Source organism: Anoplophora glabripennis, unplaced genomic scaffold (genome assembly GCF_000390285.2).
Source record: "Anoplophora glabripennis isolate ALB-LARVAE unplaced genomic scaffold, Agla_2.0 scaffold332, whole genome shotgun sequence".
Taxonomy (NCBI): Eukaryota; Metazoa; Arthropoda; class Insecta; order Coleoptera; family Cerambycidae; genus Anoplophora; species Anoplophora glabripennis.
In genome coordinates this window covers 227,959-255,878 of record NW_019416706.1, presented here as the reverse complement: position 1 = coordinate 255,878, position 27,920 = coordinate 227,959, and the positions used below count along the sequence as shown (strand labels likewise).

The following is a 27,920-nucleotide window of genomic DNA, read 5'->3' as shown; positions in this document are numbered from 1 at the left end:
CCAACTTTAATTTGTGATGATTATTATTTATTCCTAACGCAGTTAGTGCTATTTTTGCAAGTATAATATAATTATATGTTCCGCTGTATTTTTTTTAATTTTACTAATTCATGTTCAAATTTAAATTCGGTAAGCACATTCACAACCACGACTAATAAAATTTTAAGAAAATATTTCTGGCTCCAAAATGATTAGTGTTAAGTTAGTTAAAACCTAAGCATTTTTCAGTAGGACAAAATTGCAAAATTATGTCCTGACAAATAATATAAAATATCTATAAACTGAATTCAGCCTACTAGAATGTTTACAGGAATATGTGAACGTCAAAATATTTACATTTATTTTGGTGGCTTCCAATGAACTCTGGCAAGAGTCCAAGAGAAATGGAAAATACTTTGAATAACGCTGAAACGTCATTTTATGTGGAATAGAATCCAGTGCAACTCGTTTTTAAATTTTAAATTTTCATTTTCATTAGCTTAGATTTGTTTCTTGCTATAAATACACTGTAAAAAAACACTTAAATTTCACTTAATAATGTATCAAATTCTGTTCACACTCGATTGACTGACGTTTTATTGTGGCAAAAATTATTATATGTTACTCAAATTTGAGATTCTGCCACCAGCGAATTTTTACTACATTTTAAGCTTGTACGAACAAGTAAGAGTTGACTTTTTCTCTGATATAATTTAAATTGAACTATTATTGAGGAATTTTTTTGCTCAGATTTTGCTTTTAATTGACAAAATATTCAGTTTCAAAAACTTTCACTCATTAATAATTATATACAGAGTTCCCCAGAAAATGGTGGGCAATCTGTAAGAATTGAATAAATACTGCAATAATAACGTTACCAGTTTATATAAATTTTTCTTCGGTAGCATTATTAATTTTTGAAGCTAAGATGAATATCGACATTTGCTATAACTTCTTTGTTTCTTATTAAATCTGGATAATTTTTGGGTAAAAGCTATGTATTCCAAGCTATTTCTACTAACATATTCAATTTACTAACAGCTGCAATGGGGACCAGGAGGAAAAGCACAGGACACCCTGTATATTTAATTTTTTTATAACTGATAATGTGATTAAATTAAATATAAGTAAAAATTTGTATTCATAAACATATTTTTTCTTGTTGACTCACTCAGTGCAAAATTATACAGGGTTAGTCAAAAATATGAAAACCCCCAAAAATTTCAGCTGGAAAGTATTTTTGTGGTACATCAAGTCGATTTTTTAAGTGGCGACCCTCCCTTTCGACCCCGGAAATGGAAAGAGCAGAAAATTCTGTATCCGAATATGACATTGCCCGTGACCTCAAGATCACTGGTCAAAGTCGGTTCAAGGTCAAATGTTGATTTTTACTACAATTTTTTATTTTTAACTACGGAATCAGAGGGAGTGACAGTCTTTGAATAGATATCTGATGGTACTCCTTAGTGACCTTGATCTTGAAGTCACTAAAAAATTCTGAGTCCCTTTCATTTCATCCTCGAAAATAAAAAATGACAGCCGGAATAATCACTTGACCTTTATCTGACCTTGCCCATTGACCTTAAGGTCACGTTTAAGATCATAATAACCTGCAGAATTCTACGCTCTCTTATTTCTAGCGTCGAAATAAGGGGTCGCTACTCCAAAAACATCAACATTTGACCTTGAACTAACCTTGACCATTGATCTTGAGGTCACCGGAACATAAAAATATACAAATAATTTTCACAGAAAGTAGGTAGCTTTTGTGATATTCAAAAATAAACACATAATTTATCTCTTAATTGAACCAATGATGGGTTTTTATCGAGGTTCAATACATCATTGTTTTTAATTATTATTAGAGTAACTAAATCACTGCATTAAACACAGTTTTCACTAGGATAACCGGATAATATAGTCACTTCACACGTATCTTTAATGGAACGATGGGGACCATTAATAAACAACGCATATAAATGAGGATTTTTCCTAGGATTTAGATGCAAATGTACGAAATAATAGTTTTTTTGGAGTATTTATTTAACCGATACCTCTATTTGAGTGAAAGTAATCAGTTTTAGTTCAAGTATAAGTCAGTAAAATTATCAAAATATTTGATACTAAGTGGAAATATACTTAACAATTTTACTCAATGAATTCATTCAGTAAAGTCAAAGTTTTTGTGATAAGCTGATTTTTTATTATACAAGGAGATTCTCCGTGCGCAAGTCAGAGACAAATTTCATGTCAAGAGACAATGTACCACTTAAGACTATCAATATGACTTTCCATTAAATGTATTTTTTTCTCCAAAAGATGAACCTCATTTAGTTTAGTACTTATCCATACTTCTCAAATGCAATGCGAGATATCTATTAATATAGACAAAAAACTAAAACTCATTTTTTGTTAGTTGTATTTACAAAAATTGTTCGAATGACCTAGGAGGCCTATATTCAAAACCTTGTTAAATTTTCCTTAAAAATGGATGATATAAGTCAACTATGTTGTTATTTCTTCTACTTACAATTAGTTCTAAAGCTTGACGTAAGCTAAAAGTATTTCTTAGCCAAAAGTAGTTAATAGTTTTAGTTTCTTTTACGTTAAGACTTTTGATAAACTTGATTTGACAATACACAATATTATTATATATATTATTATATATGTTATTCATGTATGTTACGCCATTGGCAGATTATATTTCAATTCACAAATCATATACTCGAAACTTCAGTACAAATATTTTAAATACTTTTCTGAATAACAGTTCCGAATATCCGGACAGAAATAGCAAATGATAGCATCCAGCGCTATGTTTTTGTACTTATAAAAACGCCATGTAAACTATGCAACCAAACAGTAGTCTTTTAATATCTGGCACACATGTACGTATTATTTTATGATTGTTTTACATTTTGTACTTTAATTAACATTGCAATAGTACGTAGTTTGATTGTGTCATTTTTGTCTGAAAAAGCTGAAACATTTATCAATTTCACTTATATTGTAATTATTAATATAATTTTTCTTTTAGTTTTGGAAAAGTTCCCACTGTTAACGATCAATAAACAAGATGACTGACGAGAAAAGAGAAATATATGACACTATTTATTTTTTAAACACTTATTTCTGTGAAGAAACTTTGCAAAGTTTTGAAAAAGTGAATATTGCATTTTCACCAGTTTTACTACAGACATTTCTGTCAATGATATTCCAAGATCAAACCTACCGTTACAGAAACAATTTTAAGTCAGCACTGCGTCTTTGGAACAATGAAGATTTATATATTAAATATTATAAAGAGTTTATATCATTCCTTCACTCAATAAATAATGAAAGTTTTTCACTAACAGGAAAGATATTTGTTAATGATAATTTCAAACTGCAGGATAATTTTAAAAATATTGTAAACGCCTTTCGTTACGAAATAGATACTGTCGATTTCAACAAAAAGGAGACCTGTACGAAAATTATTGATTATTGGGTTGAAGACAAAACACGCAGTCTTGTAAGAGATCTAACATCTAATAATAATTTAAACGAGAGTACACATCTAGCTCTGTTAGATGTTGCGTGTTTTAAAGGAAATTGGGATAGTACTTTTAATATAGAACTTAACACAAGGTCGTTTCATTTAAATGCAAATGACAGCATTGAAACACAAATGATGAAAATGACGGGCGAGGTATACTACAAATTTGATGAAGATAATTCAATTACAGCTATAGAATTGCCTTTTACTTCTGAAAAGTTCAGTTTAATTCTTATTTTGCCTGATAAAGGAAAATGTCCCATAGATACGTTGTGGAGAGTAACTGAAAATATGATGAAGAAAATGGTTGATATCTCGTTACCAAAGTTCAAAGTAGAACAACTCATGGATTGTAGAAATATTTTTCCTAAAGTAAGTAGTAGGTTTAATATGTTTTTTATTTGTTTTTCACTAAACCCTTGATTCGTTCATTCTACTCACTCGTATACAGAGTGTTTCTTAAGTAGACGTTAAAAATCCAGGGGCGTACTCTGTGTTTTTGATTTTTAATTTCTAGACCGCTTGAGATAATTTAACCAAATTCGGTGCGCGTATTTAGTATAATAGTAGATATGAAACAAAAAATTATCGGATTTATAAACTTACCACTGGTAGAGGTGTGGGTATCATCGATTATTATTTGCCAAAAAAAATCACCCTGTATAATATTACAAGTAAAATAGGTCATCATATGCGTCATTGTATTAGCTTAACTTTTTCTTTCTTTACACTTTTTTGTATTCCAAACCAATTAACAACAAAATTGGTTTATTTGATCAAGTGCATTTTTACGACACTTACTTAAAATAATAACAAAATAATTATCAATGGAATTACTTTACTATGATTTATTACAACAAATGTCAGAAATAACCACCTTCAGCTAAAATACATGCTTCAAATTTGCTTGAAATTGCAGCTCGAAGAGCTCGAAGACGTGTAAAAATTCCAGGAGAACCTAGCTCTTACATATCACAACCAGCTATAATTTGTTGACGTAAGTGCTCCTCAGATTCAATATGACCCTTGTAAACTAATGTCTTGAGATGTCCCCAAACAAACAAATCTATAGGGTTCATATCAGCTGACCTGGGTGGCCAAGGTTGACCTGATTCTTGACTGCCTCGTCCGATCACTTTATTACCGAATCTTTCATTTAAAAATTCACGAGTAGGTAAAATAAAATGTGGGAGAGCCCCGTCGTGCATAAACCCATTAGTCGAGGCAAGCACAAAAAGAGCCGAAATTTCCGAAATTTTTCGATCAAGTCGTATCAAGATGGGGTTTTTTGCATTCGCTTTCTAAAATTATGTGGAAAAAATGTATCAACTTTGTATTATGTTTTTCAGCCAAATTGCATTTGTGCAGTGCAAAATGCATCCGGAAAAATGCATTTTTTAGTCACTTAGAAAAAATTCATAACTCGATTAATTATGCCTGGAATTGACTCAAATCAGGATCCTGGGGGTTTTCGAGGTCGCTTAGGTCATCTACGAGGCTTCTCCTGAATTTCACTCTTAAATGCAACGAGATTTGACACCCGGAGGTTTTTCGGGTCGCTGATTCCTAATCTGGCGTCGGCGAGTACCCCTCAGACACCTGGTGCACCGGAATCTGGACATGGACGTCATCTCCCGGAGTTTTCCTGTAAAATTCGCGTAAACGAGCCGAAAATAGCATCAGGAGGTTTTTCGGGGCGCTCTTCTCGAAATCTCTTATAATATGACGCATGCACGACTATGGGCCCCCAGACCGGGGCCCTCGAAAAACTATTCGGGCCCTATGCGTCAGCTGATGATGAAAATGATATTTAGTAGAATATTTTCAAATTAAAGTTAATAGTTGATTAGATTAGGATAAAATGGAGTAAGATTATATTTGAGTTAAATTAAATTGAAGTTAAGAGTAGGTTAGAAATGGCAATTGATCTAGAAATAAATGATTTTGATTTATTTTTTAAACAACACTTGCATACATTGTGACATTCATCCAATTTATTCCCTCTATTTTCATCTTGCATACTTTAAATGAGATCAACAATTCCAAACAAGTTATTGCAGTATTAACGGCAGTCCCAAATGTATTGAAAATTCACTGTTTATTGATTTTTCTGGCGATGACGCCGATTTCAAGGTCCAAGTTCCGGTGCACCAGGTGTCCGGGGGGTCGTCGCCGACGCCAGATTCGAGAAGAGCGCTCCAAAAAACCCTCTGATGCGATTTTCGGCTCGTTTACGCGAATTTTACAGGAAAACTCCCGGAGATGACGTGCATGTCCAGGTTTCGGTGCACCAGGTGTCCGGGCGGTGCTCACCGACGCCAGATTCGGAATTGGCGACCCGAAAAACCCCCGTGTGTCAAGTCTCGTTGCATTTAAGAGTGAAATTCAGGAGAAGCCTGGGAGATGACGTTCATCATCAATCCTAAGCTCCAGGTCGGCGATGGACCAAGTTGAAGGTCATATTCGGGATCAGCGACCTCGAAAACCCCCAGGACTCTGATTTGAGTCCATTCCAGGCATTATTTACCGATTTAAGAGTGAAATTCAGGAGAAGCCTCGGAGATGACGTTCATCATCAATCCTAAGCTCCAGGTCGGCGATGGACCAAGTTGAAGATCATATTCGGGATCAGCGCCCTCGAAAACCCCCAGGACTCTGATTTGAGTCCATTCCAGGCATTATTTACCGAGTTTTGAAGTTTTTCTGGATGCATTTTGCACTGCACAAATTCAAATTGGTCGAAAAACATAATACAAACTTGATTCATTTTTTTCACATAATTTTAGAAACCGAAAATTCGGAGGTTCAGTGCTTTATTTCCTCGACTACATTCTTCCTCTTAGCGAAAGTAAGACCCAATAAGAAAATTTAAAATAATACCCAATAGCTGGACAAAAGCTGTCCTAAGACTCCACATTTATATAACAAAAAAACCTTTATTTTTAGCTACAGAATACACCTCTGGATATTTGACCTGTAACCTGAGGGGTTATTTCTTTACTTATTTATCTACCGCTATGACCAGTATCATAACGGTGTTAATTGACAAAGGAGTTGTTTACTATTAATAATCCAGTGGTTGGTTGTATAGGGTGACACTTAAGTTGGAAGAACAAGAGAGAAACACAAAAACTTCCAGGAAGAGTTTTAATAACAATAAAAACAAAACAAACAAACAAAATAACGACACAACGGGCTCGAACAACATTATTAATTAATTTATTGATACGCGACAGCGTACCGAGATTCAGGGAATGCGCGATCCATAGCAAAATTTGGAATGACTTTATCCATTATTAAATTAACCCGAGACTCTAAAATTAAGTAGACTGCTCGATGTGGAACCCAAGGAAAAACGGCCCTTCTTTCGGAGATTTCTCCTGAATTCGACACCTCGCTTCGACACGCCCATTTCTTGGATCCAGACGTTTCTGTTCTTATCTTACTGGCGGGAACCCTGAATATCAGGACGCTTTGGCATAACTATGCCATGTTAGTAGTTATCTAATGGACTGAATTTACATTTATATAAATAATTATGTGACTAACTGGACTTACAAGTAACCCTAGCCTTCCTCTAGTGACTCCGTGTAGCAATACGGGGCGAATTAATCAATCTCGTTTAATCTATTCTTATAGCTTGGAAAATCCGCCTAAAAACCAGCTATTTGATCTATTATTATTTTCCAATTATTATCAATTTAATTTTTCTCTTCATACCAGATACCCAACAGTCTAAGTGAACTTGTTAAAAAATATTGCTAAATTTCATAAGGCCTTCTCCAAATTAGTGTTGACTGAAATATTTTGCATTTTGGCCCATCCGTTCCGAGAACTGATAAATAAATTACCACGCGTACCGGCTTTCGTTACAGACCTCTACTTAAGAAACTTCCCTGTATTTAGCATATTTGACTTGTTTAACAATTCATTAGAAAACTTCAGTGTTGCCTAATTTTTATATAAGGTATGATATCTGTCATCCAAAGAAACAATAAGTAACAATTCTACATATATATATATATATATATAGCGGTTCTAGGCGCTCTATTATCTTTAAAAAATTGATTGTGAAACATTTCCATAATTAACTGTCTCCACATGGTTTTTAACAGAAATGATCTGTATAAATTTACAAAACAAGATTCTCTGCGAGGTCAAATAACTTTTCTTTTGATAACAGGACGCCAGTGATTAGTTATTAAAATTTTGTAAGTAAACACATTCACTTTAAATCTTTGAAAGATTGTACAGACCTTTCATAAATACTTACAAGCCAACATTGCAGGACTAGTATTGGAAACGAAAAATCCAAAAATCTTCACAATTCGTTTACAATGAACAATGAGAAACCGATACGTCAACATGAAGGAAATAAAATTACTGGTCACGTGGCTTGTAAACATTTTTGAAGGCTCTACAGAACTTTTCAGAATCGTTTTAAGAAAATAATGTTATCCTACTTTTTGTTTGTTTTGACGAGAGAAATTATTTAACTTATGTTGCAACATTGTTATTCCTGGCATATTGAGCAAAGATCCCCGTTTAGCTAAAAGTTAGCTAATTATTAAAAATTAAAAATCATTTGTTCATTAACTCTAATAAAAATTAGGTATATACTAATATGTTTGAATTTTATTACTTCAGTTAAGGCTGAAAGAAGAATTTCAGGATAATGTTTATTTGTTTGATATGCTCCAAAGCGACGAATTTCTCAAATACGCTCAAATAGAAGAAAAGGGATTTATTAATATTGACGAAGAGGGAATAGAGGCAGCAAGTGGTAAGAGAGCACTACCTATATACACTACACAGTAGGATTAACCAGTAGAATCACTGTCAGTTAATGTCACTGTAGACCAAATTCTGTGAAAGTTCAAATAAGAATATTAGTATACTAGTGAAATGTACTTAAATCTTATAAAGGGTTTGAATGTAATTATAACCCTAACGTCAATCAATAGTCATTTAATTTTATTAAAATATCTACTAAAAGGTGTTTGTAGAAAAAGTTGTTGTTGATAAGTTACCAAAACAAGTTTTTAAGATTTGAAGTGTTGCAAACTAGTTTTCATGTTCATTGTGACTTATTTCGAAAATAGCTATATTATCTCAAATATTTGATTAGAAAAGAGTTAAATTAAATTAAATTAACAATTAAAATCAAATGCATAATATTAACAAAAGATTAATATGTCAATCATCTTATACTTCTAAGAATTATACATCCTTTTATCTTAACAGAACTTAAAGAAGTTAAATTTAAGTCACAATTTTTCTCAGTTAACTGCTAAAGTTGTATGTTGGCTATATTTTCTTTCCATTTTTCTGTGTTCATTTGAGACAAATGTAAATTCGAATTCTTATGGTATTCATTAAAGATGCGCCTGGGATAATTTCAAAATTTTCATTATTAAAGAGATTGGTGATATTTTTAATCAGAAACTTTTCAAATATCTCGAAAAATCTGCGCTATATGAAAAAAATTTCCATAATCAAAATTTAATCATTCCGCGGAGAAAATATGTTAGTGGTAAAATTAATTCCACTCCTTGCAAGTGGGGCGAGAGGCAACTTTTGAATCTTTATTAAGAACCCCTATTTTTTATTGCAGATTCGGATTATATGGCTAAAGGTACGTAAGATTCGTCTGAATTTTTTTTTTCGATTCAAGATAGATATCGCTGTAATCGACCAAATTCAATTTTTTTCGATTTCTGCTACTGAGAACCTATGCATATGATTCCGCAGTACGTTTGCAATAAAAAAAATACCTCGGTTTACACTCAAAATACTCAAAAGTTTATTTATTTTGCAAATTTCGAAATTGTTACCTGTCATAAATGATTACAAGCCACGTGACCATTAATCTTGTTTAAAGCACTAATTTTAATTCCTTCATGTTGACGATTGAATTTCGGTAAAATTGAAAATTATTAAAACAGTAAGATCAAGATTACCTACATTAAAACTCAATATTCTGTTTCACTGGCTAAGATTGGTGTAATTTTTCTCAAGATTCTATTCAACCAATCAGCAATCGCATTATCTCGAGCGTAGACGTAACGCTTTGTCACTATTCATTGTAAACGAATCATTAATATTGATGACGCCAAGATTTAGGAGTTTTTCGCAGTGCATTTTTTTAAGCCAAAATCACTGGTGCGGCCAAACTCACAGTACACTAGCAGTGAACAGCGCTGCAGGCGACAAGTTTTTTGGGTTTTATGGAGAGGAATTTTGAAATAAATAATAATATTTCTTCCGATTAGAGCCTATTAACTCGTTTTGAATGTCTATATGGTAAACTGATTTGTGTTTGTTATTATTTGGTGTTTCATTTCAATCATTGAGCCACTAATTTTCACCATCAAGCGACATTTGTGTCGTCTACTTCACTAGCTAAAAAATGCTCTGGTTTTTTGTTACCAGTACCGCTCGTGCAATGTTGGGTTACCTAAGCTCGACGGTCACGTGGCTTGTAAACATTTATGCTTTGTATTAACAGGCTTACAGAAGTAGGGTTTTGTCATTTTCGAAATAATCTTCGAACTGAGAAAAATTCAAATTATTTCTTTCTTTTTCACGTTTATTTTGTGTTTCTGCAATTATAAAAAATACGTAGAGAAGAAATAACACAAACGTTAATAATTGTAAACAGAAAGAATTACATTTATAAAAATTATTTTTAATAACAGAAATGGCGTCTGTAGAACAAAATAGAAAAAAAATACATTCATTTGAAAGCAGATTTATTTAAGCACTCCGATAAGTCATAAGCGAAGAAAATCGCGTTGACCTATCCCAAACAGGACGCCTGATCTTGGATTACTATAATAACAGATTCTTGACAAGTAATTTTTCATTAATTGAAAATTTGAGAAATAAAATTTGTTTCAAGACTAATTTTGATTATTTACAATGAAAACGTGGTATTTGTTATTAAAAAGTTATTGCAGAATCGTATGCAGTAGGATAAATAGAAAAAAATGAATTTCGTCGATTGCAGCGCCACCTATTATGAATCGGAAAAATTAGTTCAGGAAAATCCTACTACCATTATATTGATTAGGAACTAAATATAATGTTCAAGATATTTTATTACATGAATCGTTCAAATGGTCATATTAGATGAAAAAGCCGCGAAGTGCTATTAAATTAGAGGGTGGAAATTGGAGATAAAGGTGAAAATGTACCTCTTTCAGTTTTTTAATTGTAGCTCGAAAACGAAGCAAAATTTCGCTAAAGTTCATAGGAAAATTTATTTAAAAGAATTGAATTTTCCATCGAAATGGCTTATTTAAAAAATTTAAAAGGAAAATTTTATGTAAAAAATCGTTAATAAACAATTTGAAAAAGAAGCAAAGAATTAGATTTTTTGTCTCTAGTTTTTTCTAAGTAAAGATAAGTATACACATTGCTTCATAGAAAAAAAAAGTAGATAAAATTTCCTTCAAAATAAGAGGCTGTACAGTATTTTTGGATGAAAATTGACTGATATATAGCCGCTCAAACTTAATTAGCCAATTTTTCTATTTTCGTCGCGTTTACCCTTATAGATTTTAATCCTCTTTTTTTTTTGCAAAAATGAAAGGAAATAAGACGTTCAAGGATTTTCATCACATGACTTGTTCGAAAAGTCATTAAAAATGAAAAAAACCACGGGATGCTATTAAATTAGAGAGTTGAAATTAAAGATAGAGCTGAAAATGCACTTTTGAAGTTTTCTAATTATAGCACCAAAACGAAGCAAAATTTCGCTGTGAAGTTCATAGGACAAATTATTTAGAGAATTGAATTTCTCATCGAAATGGCTTATTTAAAAAATTTAAAAGAAACATTTTATGCAAAAAATCGTAAATAAAAAATTTAATGAAAGCAAAAAATTAGATTTTTTTTTCCTTTTTGACTCTAAGTTGTGAAAATCTTTATTTATTATTAACAAATAAAACTATTGAAATAATTTTTTATTAAGTAAAGAAACAATTTGTTGCAAAATTAATAATAATTCTAATCATTATTATGTTAGAAACGACGAAAATCTAAAATATATTTAAGTTTGACCGGTTATAACTCAGTCAATATTAGTTCAAAAACTTTTGAAAACGCATCATTTTGAAGGGAATCTCATCTAGTTTTTTCGTACAGCAATTTTCTTTGCCTACTTCTACTAAAAAATTAGAGTCAAAGAAGTAAAAAAATAAAAAAATCTTATTTTTTGCTTTTTTGAAAATTGTTTAGTAACGATTTTTTTAATAAAATTTTTCTTTTACATTCTTTGATTAAGCTATTTCGATGGGATATTCAATTCTCTACAAAATTTTCCCTACGAACTATAACGAAATTTTGCTTCGTTTTGATGCTATATTTAAAAAACTGCAAAAGTTCATTTTCACCTCTCTTCAATTTCAATCTCTAATTTAATAGCACCCCGCGCTTTTTTCATTTTTAAAAACCCTACGAACAAGTCATGTGATGAAAATCCTTGAACGTCTTATTTCCTTGCTTTTTTGCAAAAAAATGAGAATTAAAACGTATAAGGGTAAACGTGACGAAAATCGAAAAATTGGCCAATTGTATCAGTCAATTTTCATCCAAAAATACTTTACAACCTCTTATTTTTATCTACCTTTTTTCTATATCTACCTAACCTAAGCTGACCTATATTTACTAAAAAAAACAGAGAAAAAAAAGTAAAAAAAAATAAAAAATCGAATTTTTTGCTTTTTTCAAATTGTTTGATAACGATTTTTTGCATAAAATTTTCCTTTTAAATTTTTTAAATAAGCCATTTCGATGGAAAATATAATTCTCTAAATAATTTTTCCTATGAACCATAGCGAAATTTTGCTTCGTTTTCGAGCAACAACGAAAAAACTGAAAGGGGTGCATTTTCACACCTATCTCCAATTTCCACCCTCTAATTTAATAGCACTCCACGGTTTTTTCATCTAAAATGACCCTTTGAACAATTCATACAATAAAATTGCTTGAACGTCATAGTTTCTTTTAACCCGGTTGTTTTTTTTTTGGATATAATCAATAGCATATTAGCCGTAGAATCAGAATCTGCAATAAAGAATAGAGGTTCCTATTTAAGATTTCAAAGTTTCAGGTTAAATAAATTACGCTGTACATTACGCTTAGGGTTTCTGATTTCTCTGCTTACTTTTAATTTTGGTATTGCAATGCGAAATATAAACATGATGTTATACTTAACAATCATCATTAACATTTATTATTTATTCAGTATTTTTATTAATTAGGTACTTATATGTTTCTACTTCTACTAATAAAACTAAATTAAACTTTGAGTATCTTTTTCTTAAAAACCTTTAACTTGTTTTTTTATTAAACACTTTCATTATACTTATGTTTATTACAATGTTTTTTAATCGTAGCTTTTTTCTAATAATTATTAATAATCATTAATCATGCAGTCTTTTAATTAAACAAATAGTAAATAAAGAATTTAACTGTGGAAATCTTAAAAAAAATAAGCTTTAATTTAAAGATTCAGAAGCGTTCTTCCTATTAAATTATCACTTATAATCACAATCTTTTAATTAACAAAACAAAAATAAAATAATCAACTAAAGGAACAAGAACTAAATATTTTCAGCATCAACATTAGGTAAACTAAGGAAAAAGTAAACTAAAGCCTTAAAAATTTAAAATAAATAAATCATGAGCTAGTCGAGAAACCACTTTAACCGCTCAATTATTTGTCGAGAAACGAATTGAACGCATGAACAAAACTTCTTAAAATTTCGCGTATCTTTTTGATTTAAGATGAAAAATATTCAAATCAACTCAAATGACAAAAAATTTAAGGGAATTAGACGGTATTATAATTTATATGATTTAGGCATTGTAGGTAGTCAGTATTCCAACCATATTGAGGTCTACAGTGATTTTTCTCTTTTCTTTCCCGTACCAACCGTACAGTTCAGAAACCATAAGACGGTAGACTTAAAGCAGTGTTGTCAGTTTGTCAAAGTTTCGTAAATGAAGAAACTTGTTCGTTTTCAGGGCTTCTTGTCACGATGGTGCCAGTGGAGTTTGACAAAGAGGTAAGAGAAAATGTATTCCAATCAAATACTTATTTGACTATTTATCGGGTATACATCATTATAAGTGACTGTAGGTAAAATTTTCTTTGAATCTCTGTTTTCTTTTGGTAAATTCAATAGTGCAACTTTTATCTACTATTTTAAATATAAAATAAATTACAAACATATATTTTCAGTATATATCACCAGATGGATTGAAGATGCCAGAAATCACCATAAAAACTACCATTTCCAACCGATTTGCTAAAACTTTAGTAACATGTCGGGTCCAAAACAACGACAAGTCTGCTAAAGAGGCCACTTTCAATGTTGTATTACCTGAAAAAGCCTTTATTACAGAATTTATCATGGAAATGAACGGCAAAAAATATAAATCTTATATAAAAGGGGTGGAAGAAGCTAAAGCCATTTATGACGAGGTTTAGATTAATTTAGTATTGACATTTATTTAATATTAAACTACTAGTTTCTAGGCCTTAGCCAAAGGAAGAAGCGCAGGAATTGTCGCAGCTGACACACGAGATTCGACTCAATTTAATGTGTCCGTAAATTTGGAACCTCAATCTGTAGCCGTATTTTTACTAACCTACGAAGAGATGCTCCAGCGTATTCATGATCAGTATGAACTTGTTTTAAATATTTGCCCACGGCGAATTGTAGACATCATAAATGTGGAGGTAATTAATTACTTTATTTAATATTTATAAACTGCATAACACATTAATTAAACAATTTCTGTGCTGGTTGTTACGTCGTCAGTTTATACTTTGACATATATCTTCAGAAGAAACTCTGACATTGGAAATTAAGTCCTCTAGTAAGTATTTATGTATATTCGTTGTGTGAACCATTCGTGGTGTTCCAGTGCATGGTTTGAAGCCAATTACCTATGACCTCATGGTTGTTGAGCTTAATGTATTCATCTCTATAGAAATTATGTCAGTTTTTATGAATATTTGTGTCCTACTTAGGTCTACCGACTGCTCTAGTAACTTCCCTGATTGGTACGTTTAGTAGTATTGAATAAACAGGGAGACTTATTAGTAGTGGGTTAAAGAAAACACAAATGTCATCTAAAAATTTAGACACAACTAAATTTCTAGATTAGAGAAAATATTTTGACCAAGGCTCTGCAGAGTAGCAACAGAAATTCAAGTAGTAATAATTTTAAACAAGATACATGCTTAGAATTATTTGAATTTAGAATCGACTCATCATATGTAAAAATCAAGAATGGGAAGGTTGCCTGATTTAGAACCATACACTGAAAGAATACACAGTGAACATAAATACCGGCCTGAGACTTTGATAGGGTTTCGTCCGAAGAACAGAGTCACATATTTCGCGAAACGCCTGCAGCTCTAAACCAACTCAAACTGGAACCTTTTGTAGTTAGTAGTCCTAGAGCCTATAAAAATTGTCTAAAATGGAATTTTTTAAATTTTTACTTTAGGGATGGCAACCAGTTAGGCAATTGTTTAATCATGACAACTGCTACTTAATCCTACAAACGAATGTATAAATTATTTCCGTTTTAAAGGTAAACATTAATGAGAGTAGACGACTTACGTTTGTTAAAACACCTCCGCTTAGATCGGGAAAGGAAGTGAATAAAACAATCGAGCAATTTCTTGTACCTTCATCTGACGCAAAAATAATAAACTCGAATTCATCTGTTGTCAAATTCTCTGCCGATGTGAAACAACAACAAAAAATTTGCACCTACTTTGGTACTCCTACTTCAGATGGATTCACTGGCCAATTTGTTGTACAGTATGACGTCGAAAGAGAACCTAAAGATGGAGAGGTATCTATATATTTTTAAAAATGGTAAAAGATAAAAATGCATAGAATATTTTTTTAGATTCTTCTTCAGGATGGATATTTCGTGCATTTCTTTGCACCGAATGATTTAGATCCTTTACCTAAGCACATTGTTTTCGTATTAGACACCAGTACCAGTATGATAGGGAGAAAACTTGATCAACTAAAAGACGCTATGATGAGTATTTTAAACGACGTCAGAGATGGAGATTTAATAAGTATAATTGAATTTAATGGACATGTTATCATTTGGGATATCGAATCTGAGAAATCAAAGTAATAACTTGTAATCAATTCCAAAATTTTTTGGAACCATTTCAAACGCTTGGTGTAAGTATATATAATTTTATTCAATTATATTTTTTCTAGAACATAGGCACATACCGGGTAGGAAAGTACCGATGGTCTATCTGAAGTTACGTGAGAGCGATAAAGTAAGCAATAGAAATCCATGAGATAGACAAGGATGGGTATAGTGAAGGCGTCTAATAGTCACCGCCCATTTCGCCCTTCCACAAATAAGAAGTGGATCTTATTTGTGGAAGGGCGAAACGGGCGGTGACTATGAGACGCCTTCATTATAGCCATCCTTCTCTATCGCATGGATTTCTATGGCTTACTTTATCGCTCTCATGTAACTTCAGATAGACCATCGGTACTTTCCTACCCGGTATATAAAAACTCTATTTATAACAATGGCACATAAAAAAAAACTCGAATGCAAAGATGTAGACTCCTGTAGTGCCACCCATTTTGATGTCAATAACACGGCCCGACAAATAAAAAGGTCGTGATCTGGATGACTGAGCATGGTATTCCTATGTATTTTTCGACGCTGAATCCGAGGTCAAAAAAAATTGTATACCCCTTAAATTTTTGTGTAGAGCCAAAACATCCGTTAAATAGGGTTAAAATATCATTGCGAAAGGGAGTATGAATGGGCACTTTGCAACCCTCGTGCTCTCATTTAGGGCCAAGGGCTCCCCCGACGGGGTTGGTACCCCTTCTACAGCGTGTCCACCTAGTGCGCATAAGTCCAATATCTTGGTTAATAAAAGATATAACTTAATTTTTTTCTACCGAGTTGCCTACTTTCCCGAGCTGCACAAATTGAAAATATATTTGCATATACAGGGTGTTCAGTTTTCCCTGGGCAAGTACCAACTTAATATTTTTTTTAAATGGAAACCTATATTTTTTATGCCATTATCGAATTCTATGTGAAAAATTAACGGGACTTTGTGTTATGATCCCTATTAAAATATTGATAGTTTTCGAGATAATCGACTTTTCATTTTTTTTCTTATGTTTCGTCACTTCTAGTAGTTGACATAATTATGATTGTATGAGAGCTAGAATGATTTCATGATTTACATTTTATGATTTCATTAGATGCCTTTCTGTAGAACCTACAATTTTTTAATAGCTTTCCCTATACCTAAATTGCGTAGTTTTTGCAAAAAAAAAAAACATTTTTATGTAAAATACCGGATTTGCGCCCGTTCCTTTGTCGGGAAAAATATTGTAAGGGTATTTATTTTAAGTTAGCTTGCGACTATGAGTATTCTTTTTTCAAAATTCTATTCATCCAAATTTTTTAATCTCCAATTTCACTAATAACTTTCCTAACTACGGTAACAGTGCTTGATTTTCAATATGATACAGATGAAACTTCTTCAATATTTTATTTGTCAAGCTTTTGAAAACTCCAAGGTTACTACTAATTTCCTGGCACTAATATTTGAATTTTCAACAGCAGACGCCACAAATTTAAACTAAATATTATCGTTGTTACTTTCATGTCTCCTGGTAGTTTTCTCATAATTCGCATTTGCTGTTCATTCGAACCTTTCCTTCACTTTTTCAAAACAGTGGGAATCTCTGTAGATTTATATTATTTGCTTTGTAAATACGTGCTGCTAGCAAACATTTCCCATTTTTGCTAATTTTTAACCCTTAAGTACTGACATGTCGTCCGATAGACTACTGCTATTTTATAATTTTCCATATCTTTTTTATTTAACAGAATTCTAATCCCAATATTGGTGTACTCTCAAATGAAAGGTCAACAAAGGTATACAGCACGTATAAAAGAAATATTACCGAATAGTACCAAAGTAACTGGAAACTGAAAGTTGAACGTCGTCCGGTAGACGACACGTCAGTACGAGTATAGCTACGCTTATAAGCGTACACGTATTTGTTTCCTGCTTCAAAATGTCTAGAAAAGCGAGTTCTTCAAAAACTTTTCTAAAACAACTTGCAAGACAACTAGCTGAACCACATATGAAAAGGAGAGAAGCCAATCTTCACATTCTTAGAGAAATAAAATTTTGCGTACGCCGTGTTTTGGGTATCGAAGAGAAATCACTAGATGGGATCGACGAAGATATATTAGATATATATTAGAGAAACGAAAAATATGTTCCATTTGCCCAAGTAAAAAGAGGCGAATGACAAAATACTTGTGTAACACGTGTAAGAAGCCTATATGCCTTCAGTGTATTTTTGACGATTGTAAATGTATTGTTATGTTTATAATTTTTTCGTATTTTCTATGTACAACGCTTCTTTAATATTTGTTTAACATTTAATGCAGCTGAATCTAGTTTCATTCATTTTTTTATTTTTTTTATCTCAAAACGCGGCATATATGCTTTTATGTTACATTTTCTTATCTTTAGTTACCAATATATATTTTTTCAAACACTTAGTTTAATTTTTTCAATGTTTATAATTTATATCACATACTATTATAGTGAAGTATATTATACTTAAACAAAAGTATTTCAAATTTTAAATAATGCCATAGTACAAATATTTTTTTAAAAGTAGTCTCTCAGACGACACATCAGTACATATGTTCCTACAATTGTATGTCAGTACTTAAGGGTTAATCACATATAGCGATTATATGGTTTTTTGATTTTATTTACAAATAAACGGTAACTTTCCATAAAGACTTATTTATTAAACTCAATTATCTAAATTTTTCTGTTATTAATTTTTATTTTAAATAGTGTAGCTAGACAACTAATAAATTTAATAAAAATTAATGTCTCTTGCATTCTCAAGACCTTGCAAGTTAGAATCTTTCATCACACAGATCTGTCCGGAAGGGTATAGAAGTAGAAGAGGTGTAGAAGGAGTACCAACCCCTTCGAGGAAAACCCTTGGCAGTAATACATGAGAGCACGAGGGTTGCAAAGTGTCCATTCATACTCCTTTTCATAATGATATTGATATTCATAACTTTACCGCTATTTAAGGGATGTTTTTGACTACACAAAAATTTAAGGGATAAACAAACTTTTTTAACCCCGGATTCAGATTCAGCGTCGAAAAATACATAGGAATACTATAGTCAGTCATACAGATCACGACTTTTTTTGTGTGTAATCGATAAAACACTCTCTTAGGCAAACTTTGGCTCCTGGTATTTAAGGCCATTTTAATTCATAGAATAGAATAGAGTATCCGGCAAACAAAAAAGTACAAACCATAGATTTCACAAGATACTGGCCGATCGTGCAAAAATTCTGACTATAGTATCGTTTTCAGTTCATCAAAATACGTTGGAAATGATGTGTCAGATCTTTGGGTTTGGACTTTTTATCTATTATTAGCATCAAAATGAGTAGCAATACCAGAGTCTACATCTTAGCACTCGTTTTTTTTTTGTGTGTCGGTGCAATTAATTACAAATAATTTAAAATATTGTAGGAATTCTCATTGCCCAGTTCAACACTTGCGAATGATGCAACGATAAGTAAAGCTAAAAACGTTGTGCAAAGCATGTTTGGTCAGGGAACAACATTTATGATTGGTGGCTTAGAAGTAGCACTCTACATGGTAAAAGATGGGCAGGACAAAGTAACTGATAAAAGTTCAAAATATCAACCAATAATGGTATTTTTAACTGACGGATATCCTAATATTGGTTGTGGCTCAACATCAGAGATCACTCGTATAGTAAGTTGAAACGAAACTAATTCATTTTCACAGTAAAAAAGTTACAAACTTCATACCGAGATAACACTCAAAATGGGTCGTATTTATTCACAGTCGTGAGTGTAAAAACCATTTGCGTAAAAATAAAAATAATTGAAACAATAAAAAACAACAATAATTGTAATCTATATTCGGCATTAAGACCTCCACTGACGTTATTATTTGATCCAAAGATGAAATAGGCATTTGAGGCATGTCAAATAGTACACACATTTTTACTTGTTTATGAATTGAATATAATGTCAATTCTGTAGTTTTGCTTTATGGTAAGATTATAAAAAAAGAAGTACATAATAAATAATTCATCTTGTTACTCATTATTATGCTTCATTTTAACATTTAAAAAAACAAATATGCACAATACTAAAAAATTTGCTAAAAAAATAAAGGAAACCGAACAAAAAAAAACTTACAATGTCTTTCCATTAACTTATCTAACACATGATTCCATGAAAATGTCCGTGTTTTTTGTTGATTATGTTGGACAGAACCGGTACTTGTTTTTTGCCATTTTAATATGTTACCAGTGGCAGGTACAATGGGTAATTTTTACTATTTATCAAAAATTTCAGGATAGGCATTAATTTTATTATAAAAAAAACGATACCTTCTTATTTTTCAGGTAACGCAACTAAATATGAAAAACAATAATGTGCCAATATTTTCCCTTTCTTTTGGTGAACGTGCTGATAAGTCATTTTTAAGAGAATTGTCCCTAAAAAATTTTGGGTTCTCAAGGCATATTTATGAAGCATCTGATGCTTCCCTCCAACTTCAATCATTCTACAAACAAATTTCTTCGCCTTTGTTAAGCGATATCAGATTTAAATACGAATCTGATGTTACCGAAGTCACTAGATCCCATTTTCCAATCTACTTCAAAGGCGGCGAGTTAGTTGTTTCAGGACAATGCCGAGGTGTGTTATGGAACTGTTTTTTAATATTTTTACAGAAAGGTAATTTATGATAATGTAAATCTTCGTTCACAGATTGTCAACTATCTAGCACCATCAACGGTTGTGGACCAAGGGGCTACTTAAATTTGGGATCTATAATAAAAAATCCGGTTACTTCTTTAGAAAGACTGTGGGCATACATGACGGTTAAGCAGTTGTTAGAAGAAAGAAATATTACCGACAACAAAGAGGAATTGACCAAAAGAGCCGTCGAATTAGCACTTAAGTATTCCTTCGTCACAGAAGTTACGTCTTTGGTTGTAGTGAAACCTGATGAGATTTGCGACACCAATGCCGACACCGACCAAGGAGAAAGAGGTACTATTTAACTCTGCTGTTAATATGGAACTCCCCATTAAATAAAAGTATGTTTTAAAGTTTATTGGTACAGATGCTTCTAATTGTTAAGTGGATTTGTTTTTGTATTAATAACAGATTTAATTTAATAGATCTTTAATTAGTTAACTCTTGGAACACATAATAAACAATGTACACAACATGTACATACATATACATATATACATATATAGAATTCTTAAGTGATAGAACTGGATCCATATTATGTATAAACAGAAATTTTATTTTAGGAACATAGAATCATCATAGAAAAATCAAAGACAACTGTTGATTCATTGTATAATCGATATTCTATTGATAATTTTGTTTTTGATATTCACCATATAGTATAATTTTTTTCCTTAAATAATACAATGACTTTAAGAGGATTCCATATTAAGGGCCCCATATTCTTTAAATAGTGTTTTCCGCAAAGACAAATAATTTCAAACATTTAATAACTGAATAATCTAAAGCTTATCAAATAATAGGAATGTTATGTCATGCCACCTGAGTATTTTCAAAGACGCCGCAGTAAAACGAATAAACAAGTGCAAAAAACGATCAAACCATCAAGGTTTTAGGTACTGAAATCTACGAAAATACTAACTCTTTTATATATAATTCCACATGTAAATATTCTTATAACATTTACTTGCTTAGTCCTAAATATAAAATTGTTTACTTTTATTTATAAGTACGTGAAAATAATTCTTAAAATGTGGGTTTAGAATAACAGCAAACTCATGTTTTACAAACGCTATTTTTTAGTTATAATTTTATTTGATTAAATTTAAATGGTAACAATGAATAAACAAAACATCAAGGATTTTATTTTTGTGCTTACTTTTGTTCTACACGTTTTACTTTTAAAGATTTCAGTACCTAAAAACGCCAGAAATTTCACTGTTTCTCGGCCAGGAATATGGCCACCTTAATAGCAGAACTTTTTTAGTATATTATTTCAACATTTTGATCATTATTATTAAATGATGTTTTTTAATATTGCACAACGGGGAAGTCAAACTTAACGCAGCAAGAATATTTAATAGTATCTTTGAAAATAAATCTGAAAATTTTTTGTGTGTTTTTCAACATTTACCAACTAATCAAATATACCTACTGTTCAGTTTCATTTTCGTTTTAAGTAACATTGTTTATCATAATCAAATAATTGTATACAAGGTTTCTCTTTTTCTCCACCTCTTCCAAATATAGGCATTTAACAGATTTTGTATTTCCAAAGTAACGAAGTTAGTAATACTAGGTATGTACCAATTTAATTTGAAACATTCTCTTTTCAGTTTTTGATAATTTAGGCATAGACGGAAGTGGTAAAAAGAAGGTTATCAGAAAACGTGTTATAAAGAAGCAAATTGCCAGAGGTAAGTTCAGTGAAAACTCTATTATATCTCATTTAACATTTCTCTGTACAAAAACTAGTTTTTGGGCATTACAGTGATTTTTTCGTCTCGAAAATAAATCGTTGTTTTCTGTTAGCATTTTGTTAATGAAGAGATTTTTACAGAAATGATTTTGTTTTTTTTTTCTTTTCGTTCAGACCAGAGAGAATCAGGGGAAATTGTGGTTGTAGAAGAACCAGAGCGTGTCGAAGGTAAATAAAACAATATTGTTCCAGGTAATATAAAAGATATGTAATTCAACGAAAATGGATAACTTGATTTTCCGCTGCACTGACTTGACATAAATATCATTTATCCCCATGTGAAGTCATGGTTAATTTGACAATTTTGTACTCAATTTAATAGTGTTTTACATATTTTTCTTCAAAATTAAAAAAAACATTAGATTCAGAGAAAAATTCTCTACCATGCAAAATAATAGAAATGTATATGAAAAGTATGAATGAAGAACAAAATCTTTAATATTAGTCGAGTATGCAAAGCCGCGATATAAAAAGTGAACTCTTTTTTACTCGAGCTTTCGGGGGGAACTACAAAAAAACATTGTATGTCTAGTAACAATAAAGTAATTGTTTATTGTTTGTTTGTTTACATATAGGGTGCCCCGACATTAATTCAGAAAAATTTGGTAGATTCTTAAGATTTTAGGGAATCCGTATTTTTTTTTTTTACCAACTGGCCCCCTCTTTCGGAGTTGTAGCCCGCTGAAATCTGCCCCTAAGGATAGTCTTTTTCTCAGTCAGAACCCTGTTGTACGAGAATCACTAAATTTTATATAGAGGCGTTTTATGACATGTGGAATCTGATATAGTGCTACGCCTCTTGTCTTTGGAACCAAAAAAAATTGATCGCAAATTTGAATTTCTTATAAATTATTAGTTAGCTAGAAAGCCGATGAATTTAGAAACTGTTTTGTCTCTTGATATTTTTTTCGTAAAATGGAAAGTTTTTGAGGAAAATGGCGAATCACGATATGCATTCGATCACATTTTGACATTTTTCTCGAAAATATAAAAAAAAGATTATTCTTAGGAGCAGATTTCAGGGGGCTGTAACTCTGTAAGCCACTTGCCAAAAATAAAAAATACGGTTCACCTAAATTTGTCTTAATAATCTGTGACCAAATTTTGTTGCACTAATTTCGGGACACGCTGCATATACAGGGATACAGGTTAACTCGAATGACTGATATTTTTACCGTTACTAATTGTTTGTACATAAGTTTCAACTTTAAAATCAAAATTTTTAATAAGTATTGGGCGGAATTATAAAATTTAAAGTCTGTTGTAAAGAGAATTGTGAGAGCTTTCAAAAGAAATATTACTCAACTCCAATACCATTTAAATATTTTGGGGTGATGCTTACCCTTGCTTGGAAGTGAAAGTGGCGAAGTCAAAAATACCTGCAAAGAATGTCCCCCTTTAATCTAAAATCGACGGGTTTGAGCGTTTTTCTACAATCTTGACGCAGTTCCTAAAAATGGTTTTCATTTGGCCACCCTGTATATATATATATATATGAACTATACATTTCTATTATTTGCTTGGTAGAGATTTTTTTTCTCAATATAATGATAAATGACAATTTGACTTTCACGTCATACTTTTTAATTTTGAGGTAATATATGCAAAATACTCGTTACTCTTAATTTGAGTACAAAATATTGATTCATTTAAAATAAACAATTAACACTCGCTTGCCATAACTGTAGACCTTGAAATAAAATAATAATAATTGTGATTACCAGTTTGTAATATTACTAGAGCCACTAAATATAATCATTGTTTTTCAAAATTGAACCACAAATGGCGCAGAAATTGTCGCAATTTTTATGATACACCCGGTATAAGAGGCATACCAAATTAAGGCAACATTTCTTTATTGGGGAAAGAAAATTAGCTAATTACTAAAGAAGCAAAAGAGCAATTTAAGTACTAGTTAATATAGGCTAAATGAAAAAAACATTTAAAAATTTACGAGGTATTGTCATATCTCATATTTCAATATAATAAATACCTTGTAAATGTAATGTGATAGAAAGAAACTGAAGTACATCAACAGGCCAGTCTTTCTCTACACCTTTTCCAAATGTACGTATTTGCGAACAAAATCTTTAATATTTGTCTAGCATGCAGTCAAAGCGATATAAAAAGTGAACTCTTTCTTACTCGAGCTTTTGGAAGAAACTATAAAAGATATTGTATGTCTAGTAACAATAAAGTTATTTTGTTTGTTTGTTTATATACAATTCTCTTTTCTCATTACAGGGATCTCAGAAACGGTAAGAGATAGAACTAGCTTAAATGGAGGCAAAGTTGTGTAATCAGGGGACCAACATTATATCTCTAAAAAATCTAACGCGATTAGTTCTCGAAATATTTGAAAAAAACCGAAATTTTGGAAATCTGATTTTGTTTCATTTCAAACTTGTTTGAGGTGATATTGAAAAAAGAAGAACACTTTCTATGTCAACTTTTTGCTCTCTATCGAATGGCATAATCAATTTATATTTGTAACGTTTCGTCTTTCCAGGACAATCATCAACTTCGTTTTTTAAATACGGTCCTGGTAATTTTATTACATTTTTTGCGAGCCTTTATAGCCCCCAATACTGTATTGCTTCAGCCCGAACCAGATACAGACATTTTGTTTCGAAAAATTCATCTTCAATGTATTCGTTTCAAATTTATCTGAATCTTTTTACTTATATTGAATCATCACACATAGAAATAAATGTCATTTATGCCAAATCAGTGCATAGGAAAATCAAGTTATCATTTATCGTTGAATTCAAGAAAAAACATCTCCCATCACTTTCATGAAAAACTAAACCTGTTTTATTTAAAAGAAAAATTCGGTACTCGCCTGCCATAAATATAGACCTTGAAATAAAAGAAAAATGATAATTGTAGTTTGTAACATTAGTGTAGCTATTAAATATAATAATTACTTTTCAAAATCACTACGTTTTTCACAAAATACTCAGTATAATATAATAAGTAAGCTGTAAGTGTAATGTGCTAGAAAGAAACTGGGAAACCAACATTTGACCAATTTTCTTTTTCTGATATATTTCAGAAAGTGCTAATTACAACTTTTTAATTGTTCAATGCAGGTATCTTTTTTATTTTAAGAGATACAAATGAGCCAAAATGTGCAGAATTTTATGCCGACCACGGATTCGTTTCTAAATTTAGAAAATCTGGAATAGTTCCAAATATATCGAAGGAAACCGATTTTCTGTTATTTCTTTTTCAGAGCACACTACTGGAGTCTACATCTTCGCACTAGAATTTTTTTTGTATGTCGATGTAATTAATATCTACCTGAAATCCATTTGATAATTCTTGATTAATTAAAACTTTCTAAAAAACTTTCTATACGCATATTATATGAATACGACGTTTCATCTAAAACTGTTATTTTCGATTATTTTTTCGTGTAGTCTATAATAATCAAAAAATAAGTTGCTACATCTTTGTTAACAGATTTTGTATTTTCAAAGTAACGAAGTTGTCAATATAAGGTATGTACAAATTAAATTAGAAACATTCTGTTTTCAGATTCAGATAATCTAGGCATGGTATCATACGGAACTGCTAAAAAGAAAGTTATCAGAAAACGTGTTATGAAGAAGCAAATTCACAAAAGTAGTTCATTGAAAGCTTTACTATATCTCATTCAACATTTTTGTTTGTGCCAAAACTAGTTTTTGTCCATTATTGTCAATTTTTCATTTCAAAATTAAATCATTATGTTTTTCGTTTGCATTTTGTTAATGAAGTGATTTTTACAAAAATTTATTATAATAATAATTATTTTTTTTGTTCAGACCAGGACCTAGAGGGATGTATGATTGAAGAACTGTCAGAGTCCGTCGAAGGTAAATAATTAATTTATTTCAATAAAAATTATTGTTTTGATAAAATATTTATCGATAATTTTAAGTTATTGCATTAAATTGCATTTAAGTAATCACATTGAAATTGCTAACATATTAATACAAAATATTTATTAATCTTAAGTAGGTACTAACTCCTTTCTAATATTAATCTGTTTAGATTAAAATGGAACACGACTTTTTACATTTATTTTTCATGAGAAAATATTTGAAAATTTTAATCGATCAGTTTCATAAAATACTAATTTTATTCTAAATATTACACTTTCTGTTTAGTTACTGAGGTACTGCCCCCCAAGAAATCTAAAATATTGAAGTTTGTAGCAGATCATCCCTTCCTTGTTGCTATCGCTTTGAAAAGAGAAGATAGGAGAATATTGCTTTTCGTAGGACGGGTCCAGAAACCATTATAAAACGAATATATTTTTCGATCTTTCAGAATCAACAGTCAGATACTGTATTACCATAAAAAAATAAGAGTTGACCTTCGCTCCCTTGAATACTAGCTAATTTCATCTAACGGAATCCGGATTCGGAATCAGCGACTCCAGTAACGTATGCGTGGTTGTCTAGACCTTTTTTACCTTGGGGTTTTGTTACTTGTATATTTAATGTTTGTATTGTTTATATATAAAGTCTAAATTTATTAAAATATTTTCATATATCAGTCCGATTTTTACTTGTTCCTTTTTTTACAAAGGTACGTATATACAGGATGATTCACAACTTATCCAAAAAAAATTGGGAATAGATGCAGCATGAGAAATGGAGTCAATATCGTTAAAAAATTCTTTGTAAAATCCTTATAGTTTCCGAGAAAAAAGTTATTGAAGTTGTAGTACTTTCAACCATTACATAGCTGGACAACTGTAGTCTCGAGCGTCATTCGTAATACGCGTGGACAGCCACGACTCCGAAATCCGATTTTACAATCGTTGTTGCGATAGTGTTTACAAAAGTTTTTTAGTAGTTAGCGTCAAAAATGGCTTGCGTTTATAGCAACTCGGAGTTGATGGATATCATTTTAATTTTTGGTGAAGCAAGACAACATTTGTATTATGGTGAAGCATTTGTGTTATGGTGAAGCAAGACAAGGTGTTAGTTCGTAGAAACTGAGTCAGACGGCCCCAAATCTGTTTACACGTCGGCGGACAAAATTTTGAACTGATGTAACATCAGGTACCTATGTCAAATTATTTTATTATTTAAAACCAAAAATTAATTTTATTAATTAATAATAACAATAGCGGCGAATGCAGTGGAGTTTGCTGATATGACATGTGCTATAAAATTTTATTTATTTCTTTCCTTGTGAAGTTTTTGGCCGTTTTTATCACACTGCCCCCATGTCGGTCGCATTGTGCGAGGTCAGATTTTATAGTGGACCAGTTTCCAGTGCCGTGCAGAAATATATTTTTAAATCATTTTTGAACTGCCTTTTCGATTTTTTCTTTACAGAATTGTATTTGCAAGAGACCCCTATACATTCAATTTTTTTTTTGGATAAGTTTTGAGTAAGCCTATATATGTGGTTGTAAAATCTTAAATTTTTGCGCTATTTGAAATAGGATAGATATTTTAAGAATATCTATTTGATATAAATGTAAGGTGTTTCAATTTAAATCTATAGGACTTCGGGAACTGATAGAACAACCAAAAATAATGATACTTTGATTTACAAATCTATATCAAAATTTCAACCGTTCTTAAGGAAAAATATGCTAAAGGTCCCAACTGTACTGTAATATCAATACCCTTACGTAACCAGTGGCGGAAATATTAAGAGACATACTCACATAAGTGAGTAATTCTAAAACTGTTCGCTTCATAAGAAAGTGCATCTCTTTTAATACAAATACAATTTTAAATATAATAGCTGTT

General features: G+C 31.3%; 1 protein-coding gene across 3 annotated transcripts; it reads left to right on the top strand.

Moving 5' to 3' along the window:
* Window positions 1–2,846: 2,846 nt before the first annotated feature.
* LOC108910275 (inter-alpha-trypsin inhibitor heavy chain H3) lies at window positions 2,847–26,706 on the top strand. Of its 3 annotated transcripts, XR_001964449.1 has the most exons (9): window positions 2,847–2,867; window positions 3,017–3,886; window positions 8,162–8,297; window positions 13,547–13,587; window positions 13,764–14,006; window positions 14,061–14,264; window positions 15,128–15,394; window positions 15,452–15,741; window positions 19,135–19,224. XR_001964449.1 is itself a non-coding variant. In XM_018714835.2 (8 exons), exons 2-8 carry the CDS (start codon window positions 19,207–19,209, stop codon window positions 26,450–26,452), a joined length of 1,080 nt encoding a protein of 359 aa, XP_018570351.1. In that variant the 5' UTR covers window positions 15,654–15,741; window positions 19,135–19,206; the 3' UTR covers window positions 26,453–26,706. The 3 variants fall into 3 exon arrangements, 2 of the variants coding, with proteins under 2 accessions (XP_018570351.1, XP_018570352.1); XM_018714835.2 differs by lacking the exons at window positions 2,847–2,867; window positions 3,017–3,886; window positions 8,162–8,297; ... (2 more) ...; window positions 14,061–14,264; window positions 15,128–15,394 and adding exons at window positions 20,045–20,339; window positions 20,412–20,696; window positions 22,019–22,099; ... (1 more) ...; window positions 25,971–26,021; window positions 26,316–26,706 and having other exon boundaries at window positions 15,654–15,741; window positions 19,135–19,383; XM_018714836.2 differs by lacking the exons at window positions 2,847–2,867; window positions 3,017–3,886; window positions 8,162–8,297; ... (2 more) ...; window positions 14,061–14,264; window positions 15,128–15,394 and adding exons at window positions 20,045–20,339; window positions 20,412–20,696; window positions 22,019–22,099; window positions 25,971–26,021; window positions 26,316–26,706 and having other exon boundaries at window positions 15,654–15,741; window positions 19,135–19,383.
* Window positions 26,707–27,920: the final 1,214 nt, after the last annotated feature.